Genomic DNA, 19,734 nt, shown 5'->3' on the forward strand with positions numbered 1-19,734 from the left:
ATACTCGCTGGTATCAACTAGGTTTATCCCTAAGATACACAACAGCACCAACGCCCTGCTGCCCTTTCTACCAACAGCACCTGTCTAGAATAGCACAGGCAGCAAGACTTTTGTCACAAATGACCACTATAACACACTGGAGAGCAGAAGTGAAGGAAGGGACTTAGCAGATGGAGGGAAAGACCTTGAAAGGACAGTTGGTCAGATGATGCTTCCCTTACCAAAAATAAGTACTTCTCCTCCTTTCCCTTCCTGTGCCCTGTAGCCATTCGAAGCAGATGCTGACCACACTCTGGCCAGACTCTACACCCCAAGTAGTTCACTGTGGGCAGGGATGGATCTGAGCACCAGCTGTACAGCCCACACCAAGACCTTGCACTTCCCCAGCTCCTCTCTGCCTTACTCATTCCCAAAGCAGAACCCAGGATCTCTAGAACAAGGGTAAACAGGTACACAGCTGTCCTAACAGCCACCATTCAGTGATCCTACCATGAACAATCAAACAGATGAGTTTAATTTCTGTCCATTTTTACAGCAATTCTACTTATAAGAGAATTCAGAGAAATCAAGTAACTCCCCCAAAGTCACACAACAAATACCTGAAGATTCACAACCAAAGAAACTCAGACCCAAGGCAAGTCGTGGCTTTTCCATCCTAACACAGCTTCCCTAGCCCAACTGCCAAAGATCTAGGGTTTCACAGGGGGTTTCAGTGCTGGGCATGTTCAGAACCCACCCAGGGCCTGCGTGCATGACACAAGCACTCTACCAGGGAGGTATGCCCTTTATTTTTCATTTTCCTTGAGACTTCATCAAGTGAACCTGATGGGAAGAAGACAATTTCAAGTTAACAACTGGCAGAAATAAACACAGGAGAGCAGAAATGAAGGACGAGACTTAGCACATGGAGGGAAAGACCTTGAGAAGAACAGCTGGTCACATGAAATTAAATGCATCCGAGCACATGGTTAGAAGACACGGTATGAAGAAAATACATCATTATAAACATGTCCCCATGCCAATTCTCTTCTTTCTTTGCTCATGGTTGTTTTGTTTCCTTGCTAAGCCACCTATAGCTAGTGGTTTTGAATTACCAACCTTTCTGCCTCCCAAATGCTGGGACTACAGGCTTGTACTTAGCGCCCAAGTCCCTAGGTCAGTTTTCTTAAGCCCACTCCTTCATGCATTAATTATTAATTCCACTAACTTAAGGGTTCCTGAAATAGGGAGCCTGTATCTCTATAGTGAACAAGGTATTTTCAAGAGGGAAAAAATTTTTCCTTTAAGAGAAAACTATGGCCAGGTGTGGTGGCGCACACCTTTAATCCCAGCACTTGGGAGGCAGAGGCAGGTGGATTTCTGAGTTCGAGGCCAGCCTGGTCTACAGAGTGAGTTCCAGGACAGCCAGGGCTATACAGAGAAACCCTGTCTCAACAAAACAAAATAACAACAACAAAAATTTAATTCCATATAGTATAAAATAAGATGACCGACTGCAACAGTGAAACAAATCCTTCCACTTTGTCTGGAGTCAGTTCAGATCCCAAAACCCACATTGTAACTAACTGAACCACCAACACCCCAAGGTACAACACTGCTCTTTCTTCTGCTTAACTATGGACTGCCCAAAGGCTAAGCAGCTATATAGCACACCCAAGTCTGCAGGAAAGTAACATGAATGTTTCATTCCAAGGCAGCAGACTTTTCAGACATTGCTATGAGAACATAGGGTGTTCTCATAGCCACTTTAATCTTACAGTTAAAGTTGACAATTATCTACAGACATTCCCAAGTACGTTGGTTAGTTTGTCAACTTGACACAAGCTAAAGTCACCTGGGAAGAGGGAATCTCAGTGGAGAAAATGCTCCCATAAGATCTGCATGTAGGCCGGCGTGGTGGTGCATGCCTTTAATCCCAGCACTTGGGTAGAGAAACACTGTCTCGAAAAACCAAAAAAAAAAAAAAAAAAATCTGCATGTAGGCAAGCCTAGGGAGTACTTTGATTCATAATGGATGTGGGAGGATCCGGCACACAGACCACCTGAGTAGGTGGTCTTGAGTTGTACATGACGACAAACTAAGACAAACCAAGCAGCGTTCCTCCATGGCCTCTACTTTAATTTCCTACCTCAGTTTCTGCCCTGATTCCATTGATGGATTATAATTGCCAGGGAAAATAAACGTTGTTTTGGTCAGTTTTTTATTACAGCACTAGAAAGAAAGCAGCATAGAATGCCAAGCTGTCTGACTAGCCCCCTGCATCATTTAAACAATCTAGATACACAAAATGAGCATAGGATAGGGAGGGGTCCTATGGACCTGTCCCTTTATTTTTAGAGAGAAAGCCAAAGTCTGGGAGAAGTTAGGTGGATCTGGGGAGGGAGTGGCCTCCAATTTGGTATAGTGGTCAATAGTAATGCCCTACATTGAAGCTATTGGTGCCTCAAAGATACCAAGGGTCTGCTGTAAAGATGGTTACAATACAGCTTGTTTGAGTGACAATAAATAGTGTGGCAGACTGAGCAGACCCCAAGTCTTTCAAAAAGGAAGCCAAGTTTTTCCTAAGTGAAAAATGTGAAGCAGAGAAAAAGGAGCTGACCAAGAGAAGTGAAGAAAAGATGAAAGCTATTTCCCAGACCTGACACTGAGTCCCATTGCAAAGACCAGACAGGCCATCAGCTTATCTATTTTACTTCACAAGGCTCAAGTGCACCATCCAAAGACAAAGTCACGTAGAAGAACCCACTGTTAAGTGCTGGACTACACAAGCTAATCCTTCTGGACTAAGAACAGGATTCTCCTCACAGAACTGCCCAGGCCAACATCACCTCCAAGGCCTGAAATGAGGCCACCTTTACAAGGTACTACAGAGAGCAGAACAAAGCTACCTATTTAGATCACATACTGCTCAAACAAATGAAGGCCCCTAAAATACAAACAGAACACAGAAAACAGCCAAGGGAGAGAGAGGTCATCTCACCTAGACTCTAGGCTGCTTGCTCAGCAGTAACAATTCAAATGACCAAAGCCCCCAGTAAGCTGGGGTAAGGGCAGCATGAGTGGAGGACACAGGGAGACTGACAAGTGTGAAAGGAGGGAAATATTCCTGGCCCAGTGTTTTATAAAAGATACAAAGCAGGGCCCCAGATGCTCAGCAACCTGCCACAGGGGCTTTACTGAGAGTAGACAGCCTGCCTCCTTTAGTTCTCACAGGACACACCATCACACCGCCATGAGATCATAAAGACAGGCACCTCAGAGACATAGAACCAGTGGCAACCCTGGAAGTCATGCAAGGTGGCACCTCAGCCAAGGTTCCAGAAAATGCCCAGGAGACCTCCCTCAGGAAGTTCCTTTCATGACAGGGAAGGAACCAATTTATATATCCACATGTGCTCAGATAAAGAGGTGACTTTATTCAGATTGCTGGGAAACCCAGGCCAAAAGGGCAGGGATCCAGACTGGCCATCTCATTGTACACTGTGTCATAAATGTTTTTTTTCTGTTGCCTCACTGATTACCCTAGGGCCTTGTGACCAGCAGGCAAAACTACTCCTCACCCCAAATCCATTCCACAGTACCCACCCACCCACCCAGCAACCAGCAAGTGAAGTCTTGTGATGAGGGTCCAAGGTAACATCCTGGTTTGCTGAGTTTTGACAGGATCTCCAACACACCCTTCACCTTGGACACAGACAGACGGAGCCATCAGGCCACTGGTCATCCTAGAGGGTTTAAAAGAGAAAAGAAGGTTCCAAGTTCAAGACCAACAAACCAGGCTTAATACCAACCCTAAACTTATATTCTTTTTTAGAAAAAATATTATTACTGTGATTGTGCATGTTTGGGGAGACATACATGCTACGGCAAGCATATAGCAATTGTGTCGAGTTCTTTCCACCTTTATTTGGGTGCTAGGGACCAAACTCAGTTCACCAGGCTTGCACAGAAAGTGCCTTTACCCACTCAGCCATCTTCGCTGGCCTTTGATTTACTTTCTCTACCAGGTGAGTCCTTTAACACTGTAATATAACTCAGTCATCTAAAAATCCACCAGTAAGAAGCAGGCAATCTAATTACAAAATACATAAATCTTGAAGTTTAAGATCTTCTATTCAACTCTATTCAAAAATTTATCTTGGCCACAGGCTGCCCAGAGGCTGCAGACTAGACATGCCAGTTACTAGTCTACACCAGAGAAAAAGACTCCCATTGTTGACTGCTAAGAAACATGAGGCTCTTATGACCTTTGCCAGAAGATGGCTGCTCGTGTTCCCTGCTCAAAGACTGTAGAGGCGACAGGTATTCTCTCTGAGAACTGACAGAGTGTGGGAAAGTGACTCCTCTTTGACCCTGGCAATCTCTCGAACTGTGTGCAAGGCCAAGCCTGGATGAGCATACTGGCAAAGACTTCTCGGCACCTGGAAGACATCAAACATTTCCATCATCGCTGTGCCTTCTGCACATGTCTGTCACATAGAGCGTCCCCATCCCATCCCCAGCAAGGACCTCTTTGGGGCTGCCCTGTAGAGACCCCTTTACCTGCAGGTGCAGGGAGAGTCCTAGTCATGGGGGGCTCTGGGTGAGCAGGGTCCCACGCTTCCATGGACTACCCTCTACAGGGTAGGGCTTTCCACTGCCTGGAAGAGAGTGGTTACCCTTCAGCTTCTCAGCCCCCAGGACTTTCAGTTCTACAGAGTAACAACAGGGAGACACCTATACCGCACAAGGTGGACCAGGAGGACACTGGGACTCGGGCCCAGCCAGCCTCCCACCCACTCGCCTCAGTGCCTCAGGTCGGTCTGAAGACAGTCCTACCTGGCGAGGGAGAAAGTAGGGTGCGTCTGTTTCCACAATGATCCTCTCCAACGGGATCTGTCTAAGGGCATCCCGAGCCTCCCAGGCGGAGGAGTAGGTCAGCACTGCTGTGAAGCCCACCGACATGTTAGGGAAGTACTTCAACAAGGGCTCAATGACTGAGTAGCTGCCAGTGAAGCAGTGCCTGTGGGAGAGTAGAGTTCAGGGCTTACTCCCAGGCCTCAGCAGCAGCCCCTAGCTGCCTCCAGGCCTGCAGCCCCATTAGTGGATCCTAAAAAAAAGAAAAATTTGCATCCAAGCAGACTCCAGAGCAAGCTGAGAAAGGAGCCAGACCAAACACAGCAAGATCAAGCTGGCATGAGGTTCAGATACTGAACACTACCAGTCCCACCTTCACCCCACAATCTGGGCAGCCATCTGACACAACTTCAGCCATGGGGCAGGCTGGAGAAGTGTGGGAGAGGAGACAGAAAGAATAAAGACCAGCCCTCCCCAGGTTACAACCACAGTATGGAAAAAAAAAAAATGTCTCTGTTGTCAGATGCACGAAAAAGAAATGGCCAAGTGAAAATACTGGTGACTAGGTCCCAGGTGAATTTGTGTGTTTCAGATAGGGTCCCTCTACAATAACCCTGGCTGTCCTAGAACTCACTATGTAGAGAGAGATGGCCTCAAACTCACAGAGATACACCTGCCTGTGCTTTTCAAGAGCTAGGATTAAGAATTTTCTTCTTGCCGGGCGTGGTGGCGCACGCCTTTAATCCCAGCACTCGGGAGGCAGAGGCAGGCGGATTTCTGAGTTCGAGGCCAGCCTGGTTTACAAAGTGAGTTCCAGGACAGCCAGGGCTATACAGAGAAACCCTGTCTCAAAAAAACCAAAAAAAAAAAAGAATTTTCTTCTTGAATGTGACAGCAGTTCACGTTCTTAGGCAAGAAATACTGTCAACTCATCTGCAAATCAGGGCTTCCTACAGCCACAACTCTCCATCAAGAGAATTAGTCTTGTCTCTTAGCTTTGGTCCAGCTGTCTCTTTAAAGACAGCCATGAGTTTTTTTTATTGTTGTGGTTTTTTGTTTTTTGAGACACGGTTTCTCTGTGTAGCCCTGGCTGTCCTGGAACTCAGAAATCCACCTGCCTCTGCCTCCCAAGTGCTGGGATTAAAGGCGTGTGCCACCACTGCCCAACAAGACAGCCATTGTTAAAGTCCTGAAAACCCAACCATTTCTCCACTGCTCCTCAGACCCTGCTTCAGTCCCCGTGGGTGGAAGCATAGTAGATGAAAGCCCAGCCTCTTCTGCCGCCCAACAAGACCTAGATTTGGATCCAGCCTCCCTGAATACTGTTCATCCCTTCTGCCCAGCTAAAGCACTCACTCACGTGTCAACCCCTAACCATTTCTAGCCAGGCTAAAGAGCCCCTAACCTTGGCTCCCTCTGTATCTATGTCCACCTCTGTCCTACACTCCGCATACTCCATCCCCAGGAGCCCTTGTCTGTCTTTGACAGCTCCCCAGTGGCATCCCCAGAGATGGGTCATGCCTGGTACATGCAGTATAGGGATGCAAGGGACCTTCCTAGACTAGGACTGGTCGCCACTGACAGGTAAAACAACCTGGACCTTTGATGCCAACTGGGCAAATGGAGTTTTCAATCAGGTATGGTGGCACATATCTGTAATCTCAGCAGAGGGGAGACAGGCAGGAGGATCAGGAATTCAAAGCAATCCTCAGCTATATATCTGAAGTCTGGGGGCTAACATGAGACCCTATCACAAAACAAAAAAAGAGCTTTCAAATTCGAGTAAGGAAAAGAAATATAAGCAGTATCTATCTTTTCAGAAACCTTGGAAAGCTTTCTGTATGATGAGCTACTGGACCCTACAGCAGCCACTCCCACATCTGAACCAGGAAGCCTCTTACAGCTCATTGGTAATTAAAGAGTATTAATTTAAGCTTTTAAAAAATTACTGCTGTATAAGCAGAGTCAAGTGCCAAAAGTTTCCTGTGGTTCTACTTAATGTTTAATTCACTTAAAAAGATCCTTTACCCGTAACAGGAAGCCAGGTGTACTGCACACCTTGTAACCCCAGCATTCTGGAAGCTGAAACAATGGATGATATCTATGAGGTCCAGGCTAACCTAGGCTTTCAAGATCCTTGTCTCAAAACTGACAAACTTTTCTTTAATGTAATACAGGGGGAAGAGGTAGAAATGATATAATTAAAGTATTCATATGTAAAAATCTAAAAAAAAATAATAATTTCAAGTTATTTTTCAAATGTAATAAGGATTGAGATCGCAAAAGGCCTCACAAACCACCCAGATAGCATGACTGCTTTCCTGGAGTTTCTTTCATCTGCAGCTAGTGCAGGAGTGCCATGTGCCCACTGAAACTCCAGCTCCTAACCTATGGATCTTGTAGTCAGAGGGCACAAATTTTCTCATGATATCCAACAAATCTTCATCAGCTTCACGGCAGTGAATGACCAAGGGCTTCTTCAGAGACACAGCCAGCTTCAGCTGCCTCTCAAACACCTGAGAGAAAACAAAGGGACAGCAGCTAATTAGTGGCCCTTCTGCTGTCTCTAATTCTTTGCTTCTAAACTGTACAATAGACTTGTAAACATGATCACCATCTACTAGTCCTTTCTACATTGCTGATTCCTCAAAGCCCTTGTGCTGCTCACCAACCTGCAATCCTCACTGGTCCCCTAGGGAGACACTATGACAAACCCAGAACTTGGGGACCCTGCCCCAGCACCCGGAGGTTTGGTTCCCTAAACAGCTAGCGAAGAACACTGTGCAGGGATGCAAGGGCAGAGATCTGGAATGCAGAATACCAATTTGCTGTCCTTCAGCTCAGTACCTCACCTTTACTTACAAGGCAACCAACTTCTAGACATTTCCCTATGCAAGAGTTGTACACTCACACAGCCCTCCAACAAAATGCCTAGGTCTTAAGTAAATACCTGTGGATCTACTTCATCCTTTAGAGCTGGTAAAACACAGTTAATACTGTAAGTAAACAAGTGAGTTAAGTCTCTCTCTCCTCTACCATTGCCAGGTTTAGAATAAATAGCACCAGAAAATTTTCAGCAAGTTGTCTCTCATGACAGTTCCATACACAGGTTTTATAGCTGTAGAACACAGCTCATGCTTGTATCTTCAGCATCAGTAACAACACACTTTTGGTAATGTCAACTTAGGAATGACATTTACACGTCTAAAACCGTGTGCCAAATCCTCTCAAAATGGGGGCAAAAGCTAATAATAATTCTAATGTAACCTTTTAAACTTTTTTGTAGTGATTTATTTTTACTGTATGTGCACTGGTGTTTTGCCTGCATATATGTATGTCTGTATAAGGTGTCTGATACCCTAAAGCTGGAGCTACATACAGTTGTAAGCTGCCATATGGGTTCTGTTAACTGCTGAACCATCTCTCCAACTCACCTTCAATTTTTTAAAAATTATCACATCTTTATCATTTATTCTGGGGCGTAAGGGTAAGGGACGGTCAGAAGACAACTCTCAGGAGTTGGTTCTCTTTTTCCAGAAGATAAAATTCAGGCCATCAAGCTTTGTGACATGCATGTGCCTTTACCTCTTCTTGGCTTTTCAAAGTATGCTGATCCTTTAACGGTTAATCTATGCAATGTACTCAGGAAATAGCTACAGCCTTATTTAATCCTTGGAATTAAATAGTTAAATCCATGACCACATGGATAAAAACAAGGAAAGACTTAATGAGAGCTACTCTACACGTCCCCCATTTTCTCAGTCTTTCAGGAAGTAGCTGGTAAAACTAAGCCTCACAGCCTGTCCCTATGGCTGCTCACCACTTGTGTATTCTGTGATCAGACCTAGGACTCTAGTGTGGCCCAAGCTAGTGCTTAAGTGCTCATCACACTGTCAGTTCTGACTCCTCCCAATACTGCAAACACAATCCTTCTCTGGACTCTTCCCCTCAAAGTAAGACTTTCGGCCATTGCAAACAGGTTGCTTGCTGGTCACTATTCACTTTCCCAGTTATCTAAGATTTGTGTCAAAAATAAAGCAGCCTCTTTAGTTTAGAGGCCCATGTTGACAGAACTCTCTAAGGTATGTGTTCTGCCCTTCTCCAGCCAACAATCTACTCCCTGACTTATTTTTTATCTTGAGTCACATGTCACCAAACCAGTGACAGCTGGAAGATCACTGGCCAAGTTCAGCTTGAGTACAGTGACTCTGGGACCCTAGATGTGATCTGAGCCCCTCATAATCTAACAAAGGACAGCGTAGTTACTATCAAGTCCTTCTATCAGGGTTCCTGTCACCAAGCAGGCATCCAGTAAACACCAGCTACACAAGTGTGACACAAGTGTGACACTTCGGTGAGGAGCTCCCTGCACTGCTCCTCTTCCCTCGGCACACCTAACCTATGCCACTGGCACTATCCTGGTTAATGGTCTGTCCCTATGACACAAGCTAGAGTCATTTGAGAAAATGTCCCCACCATATGGCCTTGTGGGGGATTTCCTTGATTGATGGTTGACATGGGGAGGCCCTGACCGATGTGGATAGCACCACCGCTAGACTGGTAGTCCTAGGGTAGGTAAGAAAGCAGGATGAGCAAGCCATGGGAGTAAGACCGTCAGCAGCATTCTTCTAAGGTCTCTGCTTCAGTTCCTGCCTCCAGGTTCCTATTCTAGAGTTCTTGTAGTTATTGTGTTTATAACTACAACAGAAATTCTCAGTAAGATAGAGCCCAAGTGCAAAAGCATTATGTCTCACTATCCTGACACTATTTCCCCCCATGTGTTCAGATGTAGTTACTTTATATATGTGTCACATGGCTAATACATTACTACCTCAAGGCAGATATGAAAAGAACCAGATGAAAACCAGCAAGCCAAATTCTGCAGTCAGGATCCCAACACTCCAGTCCCAAGGCCTATACAGCCTGCGGGATGCACAATCGGAGATTTCAAAGGCCTCCTAGCTGCTCTACCACATACATACATACATACATACATACATACATGCTCTACCACAAACACTACCTGGGAGCCAGGAAAGGATGGATGGACAATAGGAGGCAGTGGCACCCCCATCAGAGAAGTACACTGAAAGCCTCGCAGGACTCTTCCCCTACCTAAATGTCAAGTTCAAAAAACACTCAGGAAGAAGACAATGTTATGACGGCTAATAGTCATTATCTCAAATTGAAAGAGAATTAGTCTTCTTCGTACATTTTTGAACTTTTTAAAGTATTCTGTAACAGGCATACTTCATTTTATAAAACCAAACAAACCTGTGAGATGGTACTATACTTGGAGAGGTAGACCCAACATCCAGAGTTAAACGTTGTCCTCGGCTAGATCAAGAGTTCAAGGCCACCTGAGATACATGATACCTAACCTCAAATAAGAAAATGAACTTTAAAAAAGTGTGCTGCTGTTATACAGAAAGCAACTATCTTAGCACTGACACTAGCCATAAAAGGCTTCCTATGTGCTGAGCAGCAGACCTTTAATCTCAGCGCTTGTTGAGAAGCAGAGGTAGGAGAATCTGAGTTCGAGGCCAGCCTGGTCTATGTAGTGAGTTCCAGGACAGCCAGGGCTACACTGAGAAACCCTGTTTTGAAAACCAAAAAAAAAAAAAAGTAGTAGCAGTAGTTTCAAAAAAGGCAGCAGGAGAGACTGCTCAACAGTTAGGTATATTTCCTGTCCTTCCCGAGGACCTGAGTTGATTTCCCAGACACCATGTAAAGAAGCTCCCAAACACCTGGAAATCCACCAGGGCCTTTACTACCCTCTTAGGTCTTCACCAGCACCTGCACCCATGTACATATATTCACATATGGACACCACTAAATTAAAATGGAACTTTAAAAATAGCTGTTTCAGTAAGGGCCAGGAAGATGGCTCAGTGGATAAAGGCACTTGCCACCAAGCCTGACAACTGAGCTCAACTGCCATGACCCACACAGTAGAAGGAGAAAACCAACTCACAACTCACACGTGCATGCACATAAACACACATATATGCCTAAACAGATAAATGTAATTTTTTTAAAAAAAATCTCAAGATGTTCCGGGCAGCAGTGGCACACACCTTTAACCCCAGCACTTAAGACACAGAGGCAAGTGAATCAAGGCCCATTTGGTCTACAGAGCTAGTTCCAGAACAGTCCGGACCACACAGAGACCCTGTCTCAAAACCCAAAAGCAAGCAAACACAAAGTCTCAAAATGCCTCTTCTCCATCTTACTTTTGTAACAGTGCAATGGAGTCAAATGTGGTAACACATGCCTTTAAGTATTAGGTGAGTGGAGACCAAGAGCGCTCTCAATTCCAGGCTAGCCTGGTCTACATAGCAAGTTCCAGGTAGCTAGGTTTACAAAGGGAAACAAAACAAATGAAATGCTATGGGGTGTGTCTCTGCAGCAGAGCACACTCCTAGCATTTGCAAAAATCCTGGATTTAATCTTCAACAATGCAAATTCCCTAACCAAACTAAACTAACAAAAACAAAACCCTCCACTAATTGAGTTTGTAAATTGGGCATGGTGGCAAGGGTTTATAATCCTGCCATGGGGAGGCTGAAGCAAAAGGACCACAATTTCAAGGCCAGTTTGATATAATGGCAAAATCATACATTAAAAACAAAAAGAAAGAAAAAGAAAAAGCAGGGGGTATATCTTTAATCCCAGCACCTGGGAGGAAGAGGCAGGTAAATCTCTAAATCCAAGGACAGCCAGGGCTACACAGAGAAACCCTGGGGGCATTCAAGGAGTTTCACAATACTAATAGCCCTTACTGGGAAGTTCAACCACTAAAGGAAATGTCTGAAGGAAAGCAGACTAGAGCCAGTACCTGGTGCTGTTCAGGAACTGGAGTGGTGCACTTGTGAGAGTAGTCCAGGCCCATCTCCCCAAATGCCACAGCCTTGGGGTGGCGTAAGGCATGCAAAAGCTTTCTTTCTTGACTCTCATTATAGTATCGTGCAAAATGAGGGTGACAGCCAAAAGCCCCCCAAACCAGATCTTCTTTCAGAAGTTCCTCCCATAGGCCATCAGTCAGTGTCCTTGGATCACAGAAGTCAGAGATGCAGCCTTGAAACTCCTTAGGGAAGGAGCTGCTATAAATCTTTCTGAACTTTGTAAAGGTCCCCTTGAAAGACAGCTTGGAGTAGAGCATGTCCAGATGACAGTGGGTATCGATGAAGCCCTCTTCCAGGCTCAGCTCTCGGTGGCTCCTTGGCAAAGAGCTGGATGTGTGTTCTCTGGTGTGGTGAAGTGGTGTCTCCTCTTGGAATGTCCTCTTCCCCTTCACCTCCTCCTCCTCTGTGCTTCTGGAGAACCGAAGTGAGTGGGAATTCTGGAACCTACCTTCCTGGGCAATGTCTAGGCCTTTGGAGATGCTCTGGGACTTGGAGGAGTGAACACTCCGAAGATCCTGGCTGCTCTTCCCAGCCTGTGCCGAGTCATGGTTGCTGGATCCCACTAATGGATATCCAGGTGTCTTATGGCTGCTAGTCCAGTAGCTGGCATAGTCACACCATGGGCTACTATACAAATGAGGAGGGTACATAACACAGTCCGTGGGGAAGGAAGAGGATGCCGGAACTGCTGAGTATTTCAGTGGGACAGGCTCCTCTTGGGAGAACCTCACAGTGGCCAGCTCATCCACATCTGACCAGTCACTCCCTGAAGAGGGATGCTCCATCACCACCTCTCTGTCTGTGTGCTGCACAGAAGAAAAGCAACAAATTAGCTCTCCTATGGGCGACCCAACCCCTCCCTCATGCAATGCTGTGGTTGCAGAATGGTCTCTCCCCTCCAGAACAGACAGACCTTAATCCCACTCTGTGGTTACAAAGGGTGTAAATTCAACCTAACTTTGTGATTCAAAGGCCTTTGCAATGCAGCTCAGATGAAAGCCATCAGTGTGGAACCTGATGATTGAACACTGGGACTCAAGGCAGAATTTCTCAGACTCCCTTGAAGCTAGATATTACTGCCTTTCCAGATGCTTCTAAATAAGTGTGAGAAGATTCAACGTGTACAATTTTTGAACCAAGTTCTCAAGAGAAAATAAGTGTATTATTTCCTTTTCTCTCATCTGCTTTCTACTGGCCAATGTCTAAGTAACAAACTCAAGTCTATCATCATCCCCAATTTAGGCTATAAGATCGATACTGTATTTAGCAGGGCAGAGCATCAACACAGAAGGCACCAAGATCCCTGCAGTTGGGATGGGACCCATCTTAAGACAAAATTTTATTTTGTTTAAGCCACTATCATGTTGGTCTTTTTCAATAAAGGCAAACCTACACCCTACATTTAATAGAATTTTAAGGTATTTTTTAAAAAGCTGATTTGAAGTTTATTAATAACTGAAAGGAATGGCAGAAGAGAGGCACTAATTTCCTGGAGTCCATGTTGAATAAAGCACTGCTTACGATCCTCAGAGGAGCTAGGAGTTAGAGTTCTAGCCTAGAATTCCTAAGGCCCTGAGTCTGATCCTCCTAATGGTGGGAAACAGAGGTCAGGATGGGGAACGAAACTAAGAATAGTTTCATCTATATCACTTAGGATCAAACTAGAAAGACTAAATGACAAATATACATAATTAAGAGAATTCAAAACCCAAAAAACTGAACCAAAGAAATCTGGTGTGTGTTCATTTACCTTTTGAATATCTGCAGGAGAGTCAGAGTTATCAAAAAATTCCAGGGCTGGAGAGGGTTTGTCAATGACTGTCCTTCGGTCCCCAAGCAGCTCCTCACTACTTTTCTTCACAGAATCTATGATCACTCTTCTGTCACTGAGGCTGCTCCTGTCTAGTGCAGACGCTTCCTTCTCCACCCTAACCTTTGTATGTGCCTCTTCTTTCTGAGGAACAGTAACGGTAACCTTTGCAGCTGGTCCCTCTTCAACGCTCTTGACCAGTTCTTCCCGGCTCCTGGACCGTCCTTCCCCACTCCTGGCTGGTCCGTCCCTGCTCCTGGCTGGTCCTTCCACCTTCCTGCTTGGTCCTTCCACCTTCCTGCTTGGTCCTTCCTGGTTAGGACAGTCTCCCAAGCTTGCCTTCCCCTGAGTGGTGGCAGCTTCTCCCTTTTTCTTGGGCATCGACTTCCCCAGGATACCCTGGATGGCCTTCAGGTAGATCACTCTTGAGCCCTGGTCCTGAGGCCTGTCCTTCTTCCTTTTCTGGAACTTGTTGGGTTCCTCCATAGCATCACTCTGACCCTCAGCTTCTGTTGCAAATTCAGAGTTTGTAGAGCGGCAAGAACTATCTTTAGAATCAACCTGGAATTTAAAAGAAACTTTCAAAGGTTTGTTCCAAGAGCGATTTTTCTATCTGCTGTACTTAGTCAATGACAAGTCAGTGGTGGGTCCATCAGCACAAGGGAAATGAAAGTGAGTGTGACAAGGTTAAGACTCTCCCAGAGAGGAGTTTCTCCCCTCTCTACTGTGGAAAGCTCATATAATAAATAAGGCTTCAGTCCCTTACTTAAAATTCACTTCTAAAATGCAGCATGGTCTCCTCTTGCCAGAGTGAGCAGGGAGCATGGAGATGTAACAGTAGAGTTGCAATGGGAAGTGATTACACACTTCACACTAGACAAAATAACAGTTCATTGTTTTCTCACTGGAAGTGGCCCAGTCCTACTACAAAAATCAGGAAACCTAAGACCCTGACAAAGGATAGGACTGGCTCAATGAACCCAAGTCCCCAGTCCTAAGTAAGTTCTTTTGCCCCTATGGCCTAACCTTCCTTCAAGTCTTCTCTTTCCCTAAACTGTAACCTTGCTGCTAGAAGGATACTTTCCCAAATATGACCTCAGCATGCACCAAGTCATCTCACACCCATTCCCCACAGATAACTCCTCAGCCCTATTCTATCTTCTGTATGCACTCACTCCAAGAGTCCACAGGGGATCCGCACTCAGCCTAGCATGGTCCAGCCCTCCCAAAGGCAACAGACCATGAAAACCTCCCCAGCTGTAAAACACAGCATACATGAACCCAGGGCATTCTACACTCTCTGCAGCTTGAGGATTTATATTAAGTTCCTCTCAAAGTAAATATACTCTCTCAGACAGATACAGTGGCACACACCTATAATCACAACACTAAGCTAAGGTAAGATGACCACTGTAAATGAGTCAGCCTGGGCTACATATTGAGTTCCATTTAAGTCTGAGTTATGTACTACAACTCTGGTTTCAGAAAATAAAAATAAAAGAAGCAGAAGCAGTGAGATGGTTCGACAACAAGAAGTTACTTCCCGCCAGGCGTGGTGGCGCACTCTTTTAATTCCAATACTTGGGGGGCAGAAGCAGGAGCATTTCTGAGTTCGAGACCAGCCTGGTCTACAGAGTGAGTTCCAGGACAGCCAGGGCTATACAGAGAAACCCTGTCTCAAAATAAATAAATAAATAAATAAATAAATAAATAAATAAATAAATAAATAAAATTAAAAAAAGAGAAGTTACTTCCCACGAGGCCTAATGAACAGGAAGCTGCAGCGGCTGCAGCATGGTAGGACACCCCTCCCAGCACAGACAGGAGGATCAGGATTTCAAGGCCAAATTAAGCTGTGAGACCCTCTCAATATAAACGTAAGAGTCAACTTCAGACTTAAGAAATAACAAGAGGGCAAAGTGAGGTGGACCTCAGGTCTGTCTATTAACAGTAGCAGGGGATATATAACTCAGAGATAGAGCACTTGCCTAGCATATTGAGATCCCGAGGCAAACCCAGCAGGGAGTAAATAAAATAAATGTTGGAACATCTTCCGTTTGAACACTCTGTGTCCTGACACTGAGAGCTCTGAGCTGAAAACTTGGAGCACACAAACCCAAGTGTGCACCTGTTAAAGTCAAAGAAGGCAGGGCTGGGGAGAACATGAGTAAGCAACCTGAGGCGGCCTGGGAAAATGCTCTCATCAATGTCCTTCAGCTGTGCCAGCACGCAACACCTGAGACTCAAGACCAACACGGTCACAAGGAAGGAGGCCTACACTTCCTAAGGTCACGGGGAATCTTCCCAGTCCTCTCATCACACAGTGCCTGGCTCCGTGACCCAAAAGAATGTTGGGCATACAATAACATTCAAGAACTGACCCCAGCAGCCTTCATGAAAGATGAAGCCAGGCTAGGATTAGACTCAAACCGATTAGAGGCCATACCCTCAATTAACTGGCAATAGGCAGCATAGCCTGAGCCTGAAAACTCCTGTCCCTGACACTGGGGTTCTGTGTCAAAACTGCAATCATCTAGCATCGATACTGTCCAAAACCCACATGGATGAACTCGTAACAAACTTACATTGTATGAGCAAAGGCTCGTATTTACCTGACTTAATCTGAGCCACAATCAGTACTGTTCTGCCAAAGATAACTTTTCAATTCGCCATTATTTGTGAACTTAGAAAAATTCCTCTTGCCCTCCAGAGATCAGGCTATAATCTCTATTATTGAGAAAACATGGGCTGAAGATGAAACTCAGTTGTAGAGCATGTGATTAGAAAACAATATACTTGGTGTTGGAGAGATGGGTATGGCGCTTTCAGAGGACCCAAGTTCAATTCCCAGCATCCACATGGCAGCTCACGACTGTGTAACTCCAGTTCTAGGCACCCTCACACATTCAGGCAAAAGTCCAATACACATGAAATAAAAATAAATAAATTTAAAAAGAAAAGAAGCCGGGCGTGGTGGCACACACGCCTTTAATCTCGGCACTCAGGAGGCAGAGGCAGGCGGATTTCTGAGTTCGAGGACAGCCTGGTCTACAAAGTGAGTTCCAGGACAGCCAGAGCTATACAGAGAAACCCTGTCTTGAAAAACTCAAAAAAAAAAAAAAAAAAAAGAAAGGAAAGGAAAGGAAAAGAAAAGAAAAGCACTTAGACAAAGAGCTTTCTGAGTTAAACAGCCAAGACTCTGCTTCATTTATGAACCCACCAAGAAAGTCAAATGCAGTAACAAATGCCTGTACCTCCAGCACTCAGAAGGGAGGACTGGGAGTTCAAGGTCTTCCTTGGCTACATATGGAGTTCAACCTAGACTAAATGAACCTTTCTAAAAAGGAAACCATCAGGAAAGGTGTTAAACTCCCTTTCCTTAGACTACCTTTGCGGTTTTTCCTAGGGGCAGCCCATCTCCCCCCAAAATGAGACTTTCTCATTGTGTTTACACTCTTCTACATACACACTTTTTAAGACTACCAGAGCTCCAAAATCTACATGTTATTATCAACAGAAGAGTAGGGACCTTTGTTTTTCAGTTACTGAAGAATCTCACACTCCTAGAACACTGCCTGGCACTCAAAACCTGAAGCGGGTCTGCTTTAGAAGCATCCCCCAATCTGCTCCAAGAACTTACAAATCCCCATGTGTTTCCCCTGGGGAACTAGACTTGAGCTGACCTCCAAAGATAACTACTAATAAACTAAAAAAGTACCCAAGCCAGGTGTAGTGACATATGCCTTTAAAGCAGGCAGGGATCTGTGGGATTCAGGACAGCTTGGTCTACAGAGAGACCCTGTCTCAAAAATCCAAAACCCTGTTAACCAAACCACCCAAAGAGAGTGCCAACATGCAGGAATCCACAACTTTGGTGAAAAGCCACACTAAGAGTCCATTTCCTGAGCTGCAATTCAGAGCTGTTCTAAGTACAAAGACCATTTAATTTTACTTTTAATTAAGTGTACCTATGTGGGTTAAGTGCACATGTAGATAGATACCCATGGGAGCCAGAGGAATGGGAGCTGGAATTACAGGGGACTGTGAACCACCTGACCTGGGCTCTCAGAACCCGGGTCCTCCTTCAGCAGCTGTATGTGCCTTCTTCTCTCCAGCCCCAAGGGCAAACTCTTTAAATTGACCGAAATCTACATCCTCTTTCCTGGGCATTATTCCACCTTCCATTGTGCTGATCCTCCAGTTTCACTGTCCATTTACAATCACTCGAAGGTTGCAGAGATTCCCTCCAAACTGTCTATAATCACTCTCTCTGGGGATGGCAGACCACAACCATTATCAGGCTTTCCTAGTAGTTCCAAATGCCACCAAGTTTGAAAACCCCCTCCATACTGAGCTATACCCCTCAACACCCTCCCCGCCCGCCCCCCCACACACACACACACCAGGCCCTCCACAGGAAAGATCCAATTTTTATTCTTTTCCCACCAATGTCTTCTCTCCACCACTCAAGCCACGTGCAAGGGACTTCACCGTTTGCCAGACGTCGCTGCCACGTACCTTAACGCTACAAGCTTCCTTCCGCAGAGAAGCCATTTCTTCTAGAGAGGAGTGGACAGGGTGCAGAGGGGACCCCTTGGACGTAGGTAGTCTCCGAGGGCTCGCAATCAGGAAGCCAGGGGAAGCGGCCTCACCCACACCTGAGCCCGAAGAGAGAGAGGACGAAGAAGAGGAAGAGGAGGTGCGACGACGGACTGAGCTCCGAGGAGCGCGGGCCACATCGTCCCCGCGCCGGACTTTCAGACGCTGGGGGCTGCTGGCCCCTCGAGGACGCGACGCACACCTGTGACCTGGCCGGCTGGAGGGGGCCACATTGCCGGGCTCCCGGGGGCGGCTGCGCTTGCTGGGACACCCTTCCGACGTGCTGCCCCAGTGATACTTGACCTTGCGCCGCTCCGACGCCATGGGCACCTGCCAGGGACAGAGGGACGACGATTGTAGCAGCAGCCTTGGCGGCTGCTCGCCTCACGCCGCCGGGAAGCCGCTAGGGCAACGGCGGGAATCGGCCCCACTGACCTTTCCCGTTCCTGTCGTCTGCCCATTCCAATGCTGCGGACTTCGGGGACGCCACAGCGCTCCGAGAAGCGTCCGCGGGCCGAGCGCCGAGCCCGAACGACGCGCAGCCCAAGTCCGCGAGCGCGGCTGTCAACAGCGCGCCACTCCCGAGACGCCGAGGCGCTTCCGGCGCGGCGCGGCGAAGCGTTCTGCCTTCCGAAGCCCCGCGCGGGAGGCCGAGCGCGTGCGGAGCCGCCTTTTGGGCCGCACGCGCCCGCAGGCCCCGGACGCCAAGGGCGGGCCGCGGGCGGGGTGGCCGCTCGCCTCCCGCCGCCCCGTCCCGCCCCGGGCCTGAGGAAGCCACTGGCCTCCGGAGCCGCGCGCCGGAAGTCACCTCCGCTCCTCCAGCTGACCCGGCCCAGCGCCGCACCGCGCCCTCATCCAAGGCCTCGGCCCCGCCGCCTACTCCGCAACCTCGGCGTCAGCTCCGCGGAACCTGCCCTGCGGCCGGCTGCCGGCGTGCGGCAGGGGCGGAGACGGCGCCAGGGACGGCGCCGATTGCTCCAACGGGAGAGGGGCGTGACTCCGGGCAAGACGGAGCGCTCCTGTTGGTCCGACGTTCTGGGGCGTGCCCCTGCGCCTCACGAAGCTCTGTGGTTGGTTGGGAGCGATGTGGGGCGGAGCTTCTCACGTGGCCCTGGATCCGCGCGAGGGGCCTGTGGGGACGCCCAGGACCCGAAAATACCGATGGAGGGTGACTGGGCGGGCCTCTTGGTACCGGACGCGCGTGCCAAACATTGTCACTCACCCACCCACCCATCCCCCTCCCTTTTTTTTTTTTTTTTTTAAACAACGCAGGAAACTGTGGCTCGATAAAAACCAAGCGACACACCCAGAAAGTGACGGAATTGGGGTTAGAAGGCACAAGCCATACACACACAAAAAACAGAACCAGGCCTGCCGGATAGACCTGTAAAACCAACTGCTCAGGAAGAAGAGGCAGGAGGATTGACAAATTAAAGTCCAGCCTAGACGTTTTAGACCCTGACTACAACTAAAAAAATTTTAATGGCGGGGGGTGGGGAGAGCAGAGAGGAGCCTGAAGCAGCCATGGTAGCTCACGTTGAGAATTCCATTTGGGTCGCTGAGGCTGGGGAACTGCTGAGTTG

General features: G+C 47.0%; 1 protein-coding gene across 2 annotated transcripts; it reads right to left on the minus strand.

Moving 5' to 3' along the window:
• Positions 1 to 3,596: 3,596 nt before the first annotated feature.
• On the minus strand, positions 3,597 to 18,848 carry Tatdn2 (TatD DNase domain containing 2). 2 transcript variants are annotated; one of them, XM_021164757.3, is made up of 8 exons: positions 18,587 to 18,848; positions 18,071 to 18,481; positions 13,493 to 14,113; positions 11,676 to 12,548; positions 7,226 to 7,353; positions 4,820 to 5,003; positions 4,249 to 4,422; positions 3,597 to 3,726 (listed from the first exon to the last, which is right to left on the minus strand). In XM_021164757.3, the coding sequence occupies exons 2-7, from the start codon at positions 18,473 to 18,475 to the stop codon at positions 4,282 to 4,284; spliced, it is 2,352 nt and encodes a 783-aa protein (XP_021020416.1). In that variant the 5' UTR covers positions 18,476 to 18,481; positions 18,587 to 18,848; the 3' UTR covers positions 3,597 to 3,726; positions 4,249 to 4,281. The 2 variants fall into 2 exon arrangements, 1 of the variants encoding a protein (XP_021020416.1); XR_015047576.1 differs by lacking the exon at positions 3,597 to 3,726 and adding an exon at positions 4,544 to 4,641.
• Between the last annotated feature and the right edge of the window lie 886 nt (positions 18,849 to 19,734).

This window comes from Mus caroli, unplaced genomic scaffold (genome assembly GCF_978045245.1).
Source record: "Mus caroli unplaced genomic scaffold, Mus_caroli_1 scaffold_7, whole genome shotgun sequence".
NCBI classification, from domain to species: domain Eukaryota; kingdom Metazoa; phylum Chordata; class Mammalia; order Rodentia; family Muridae; genus Mus; species Mus caroli.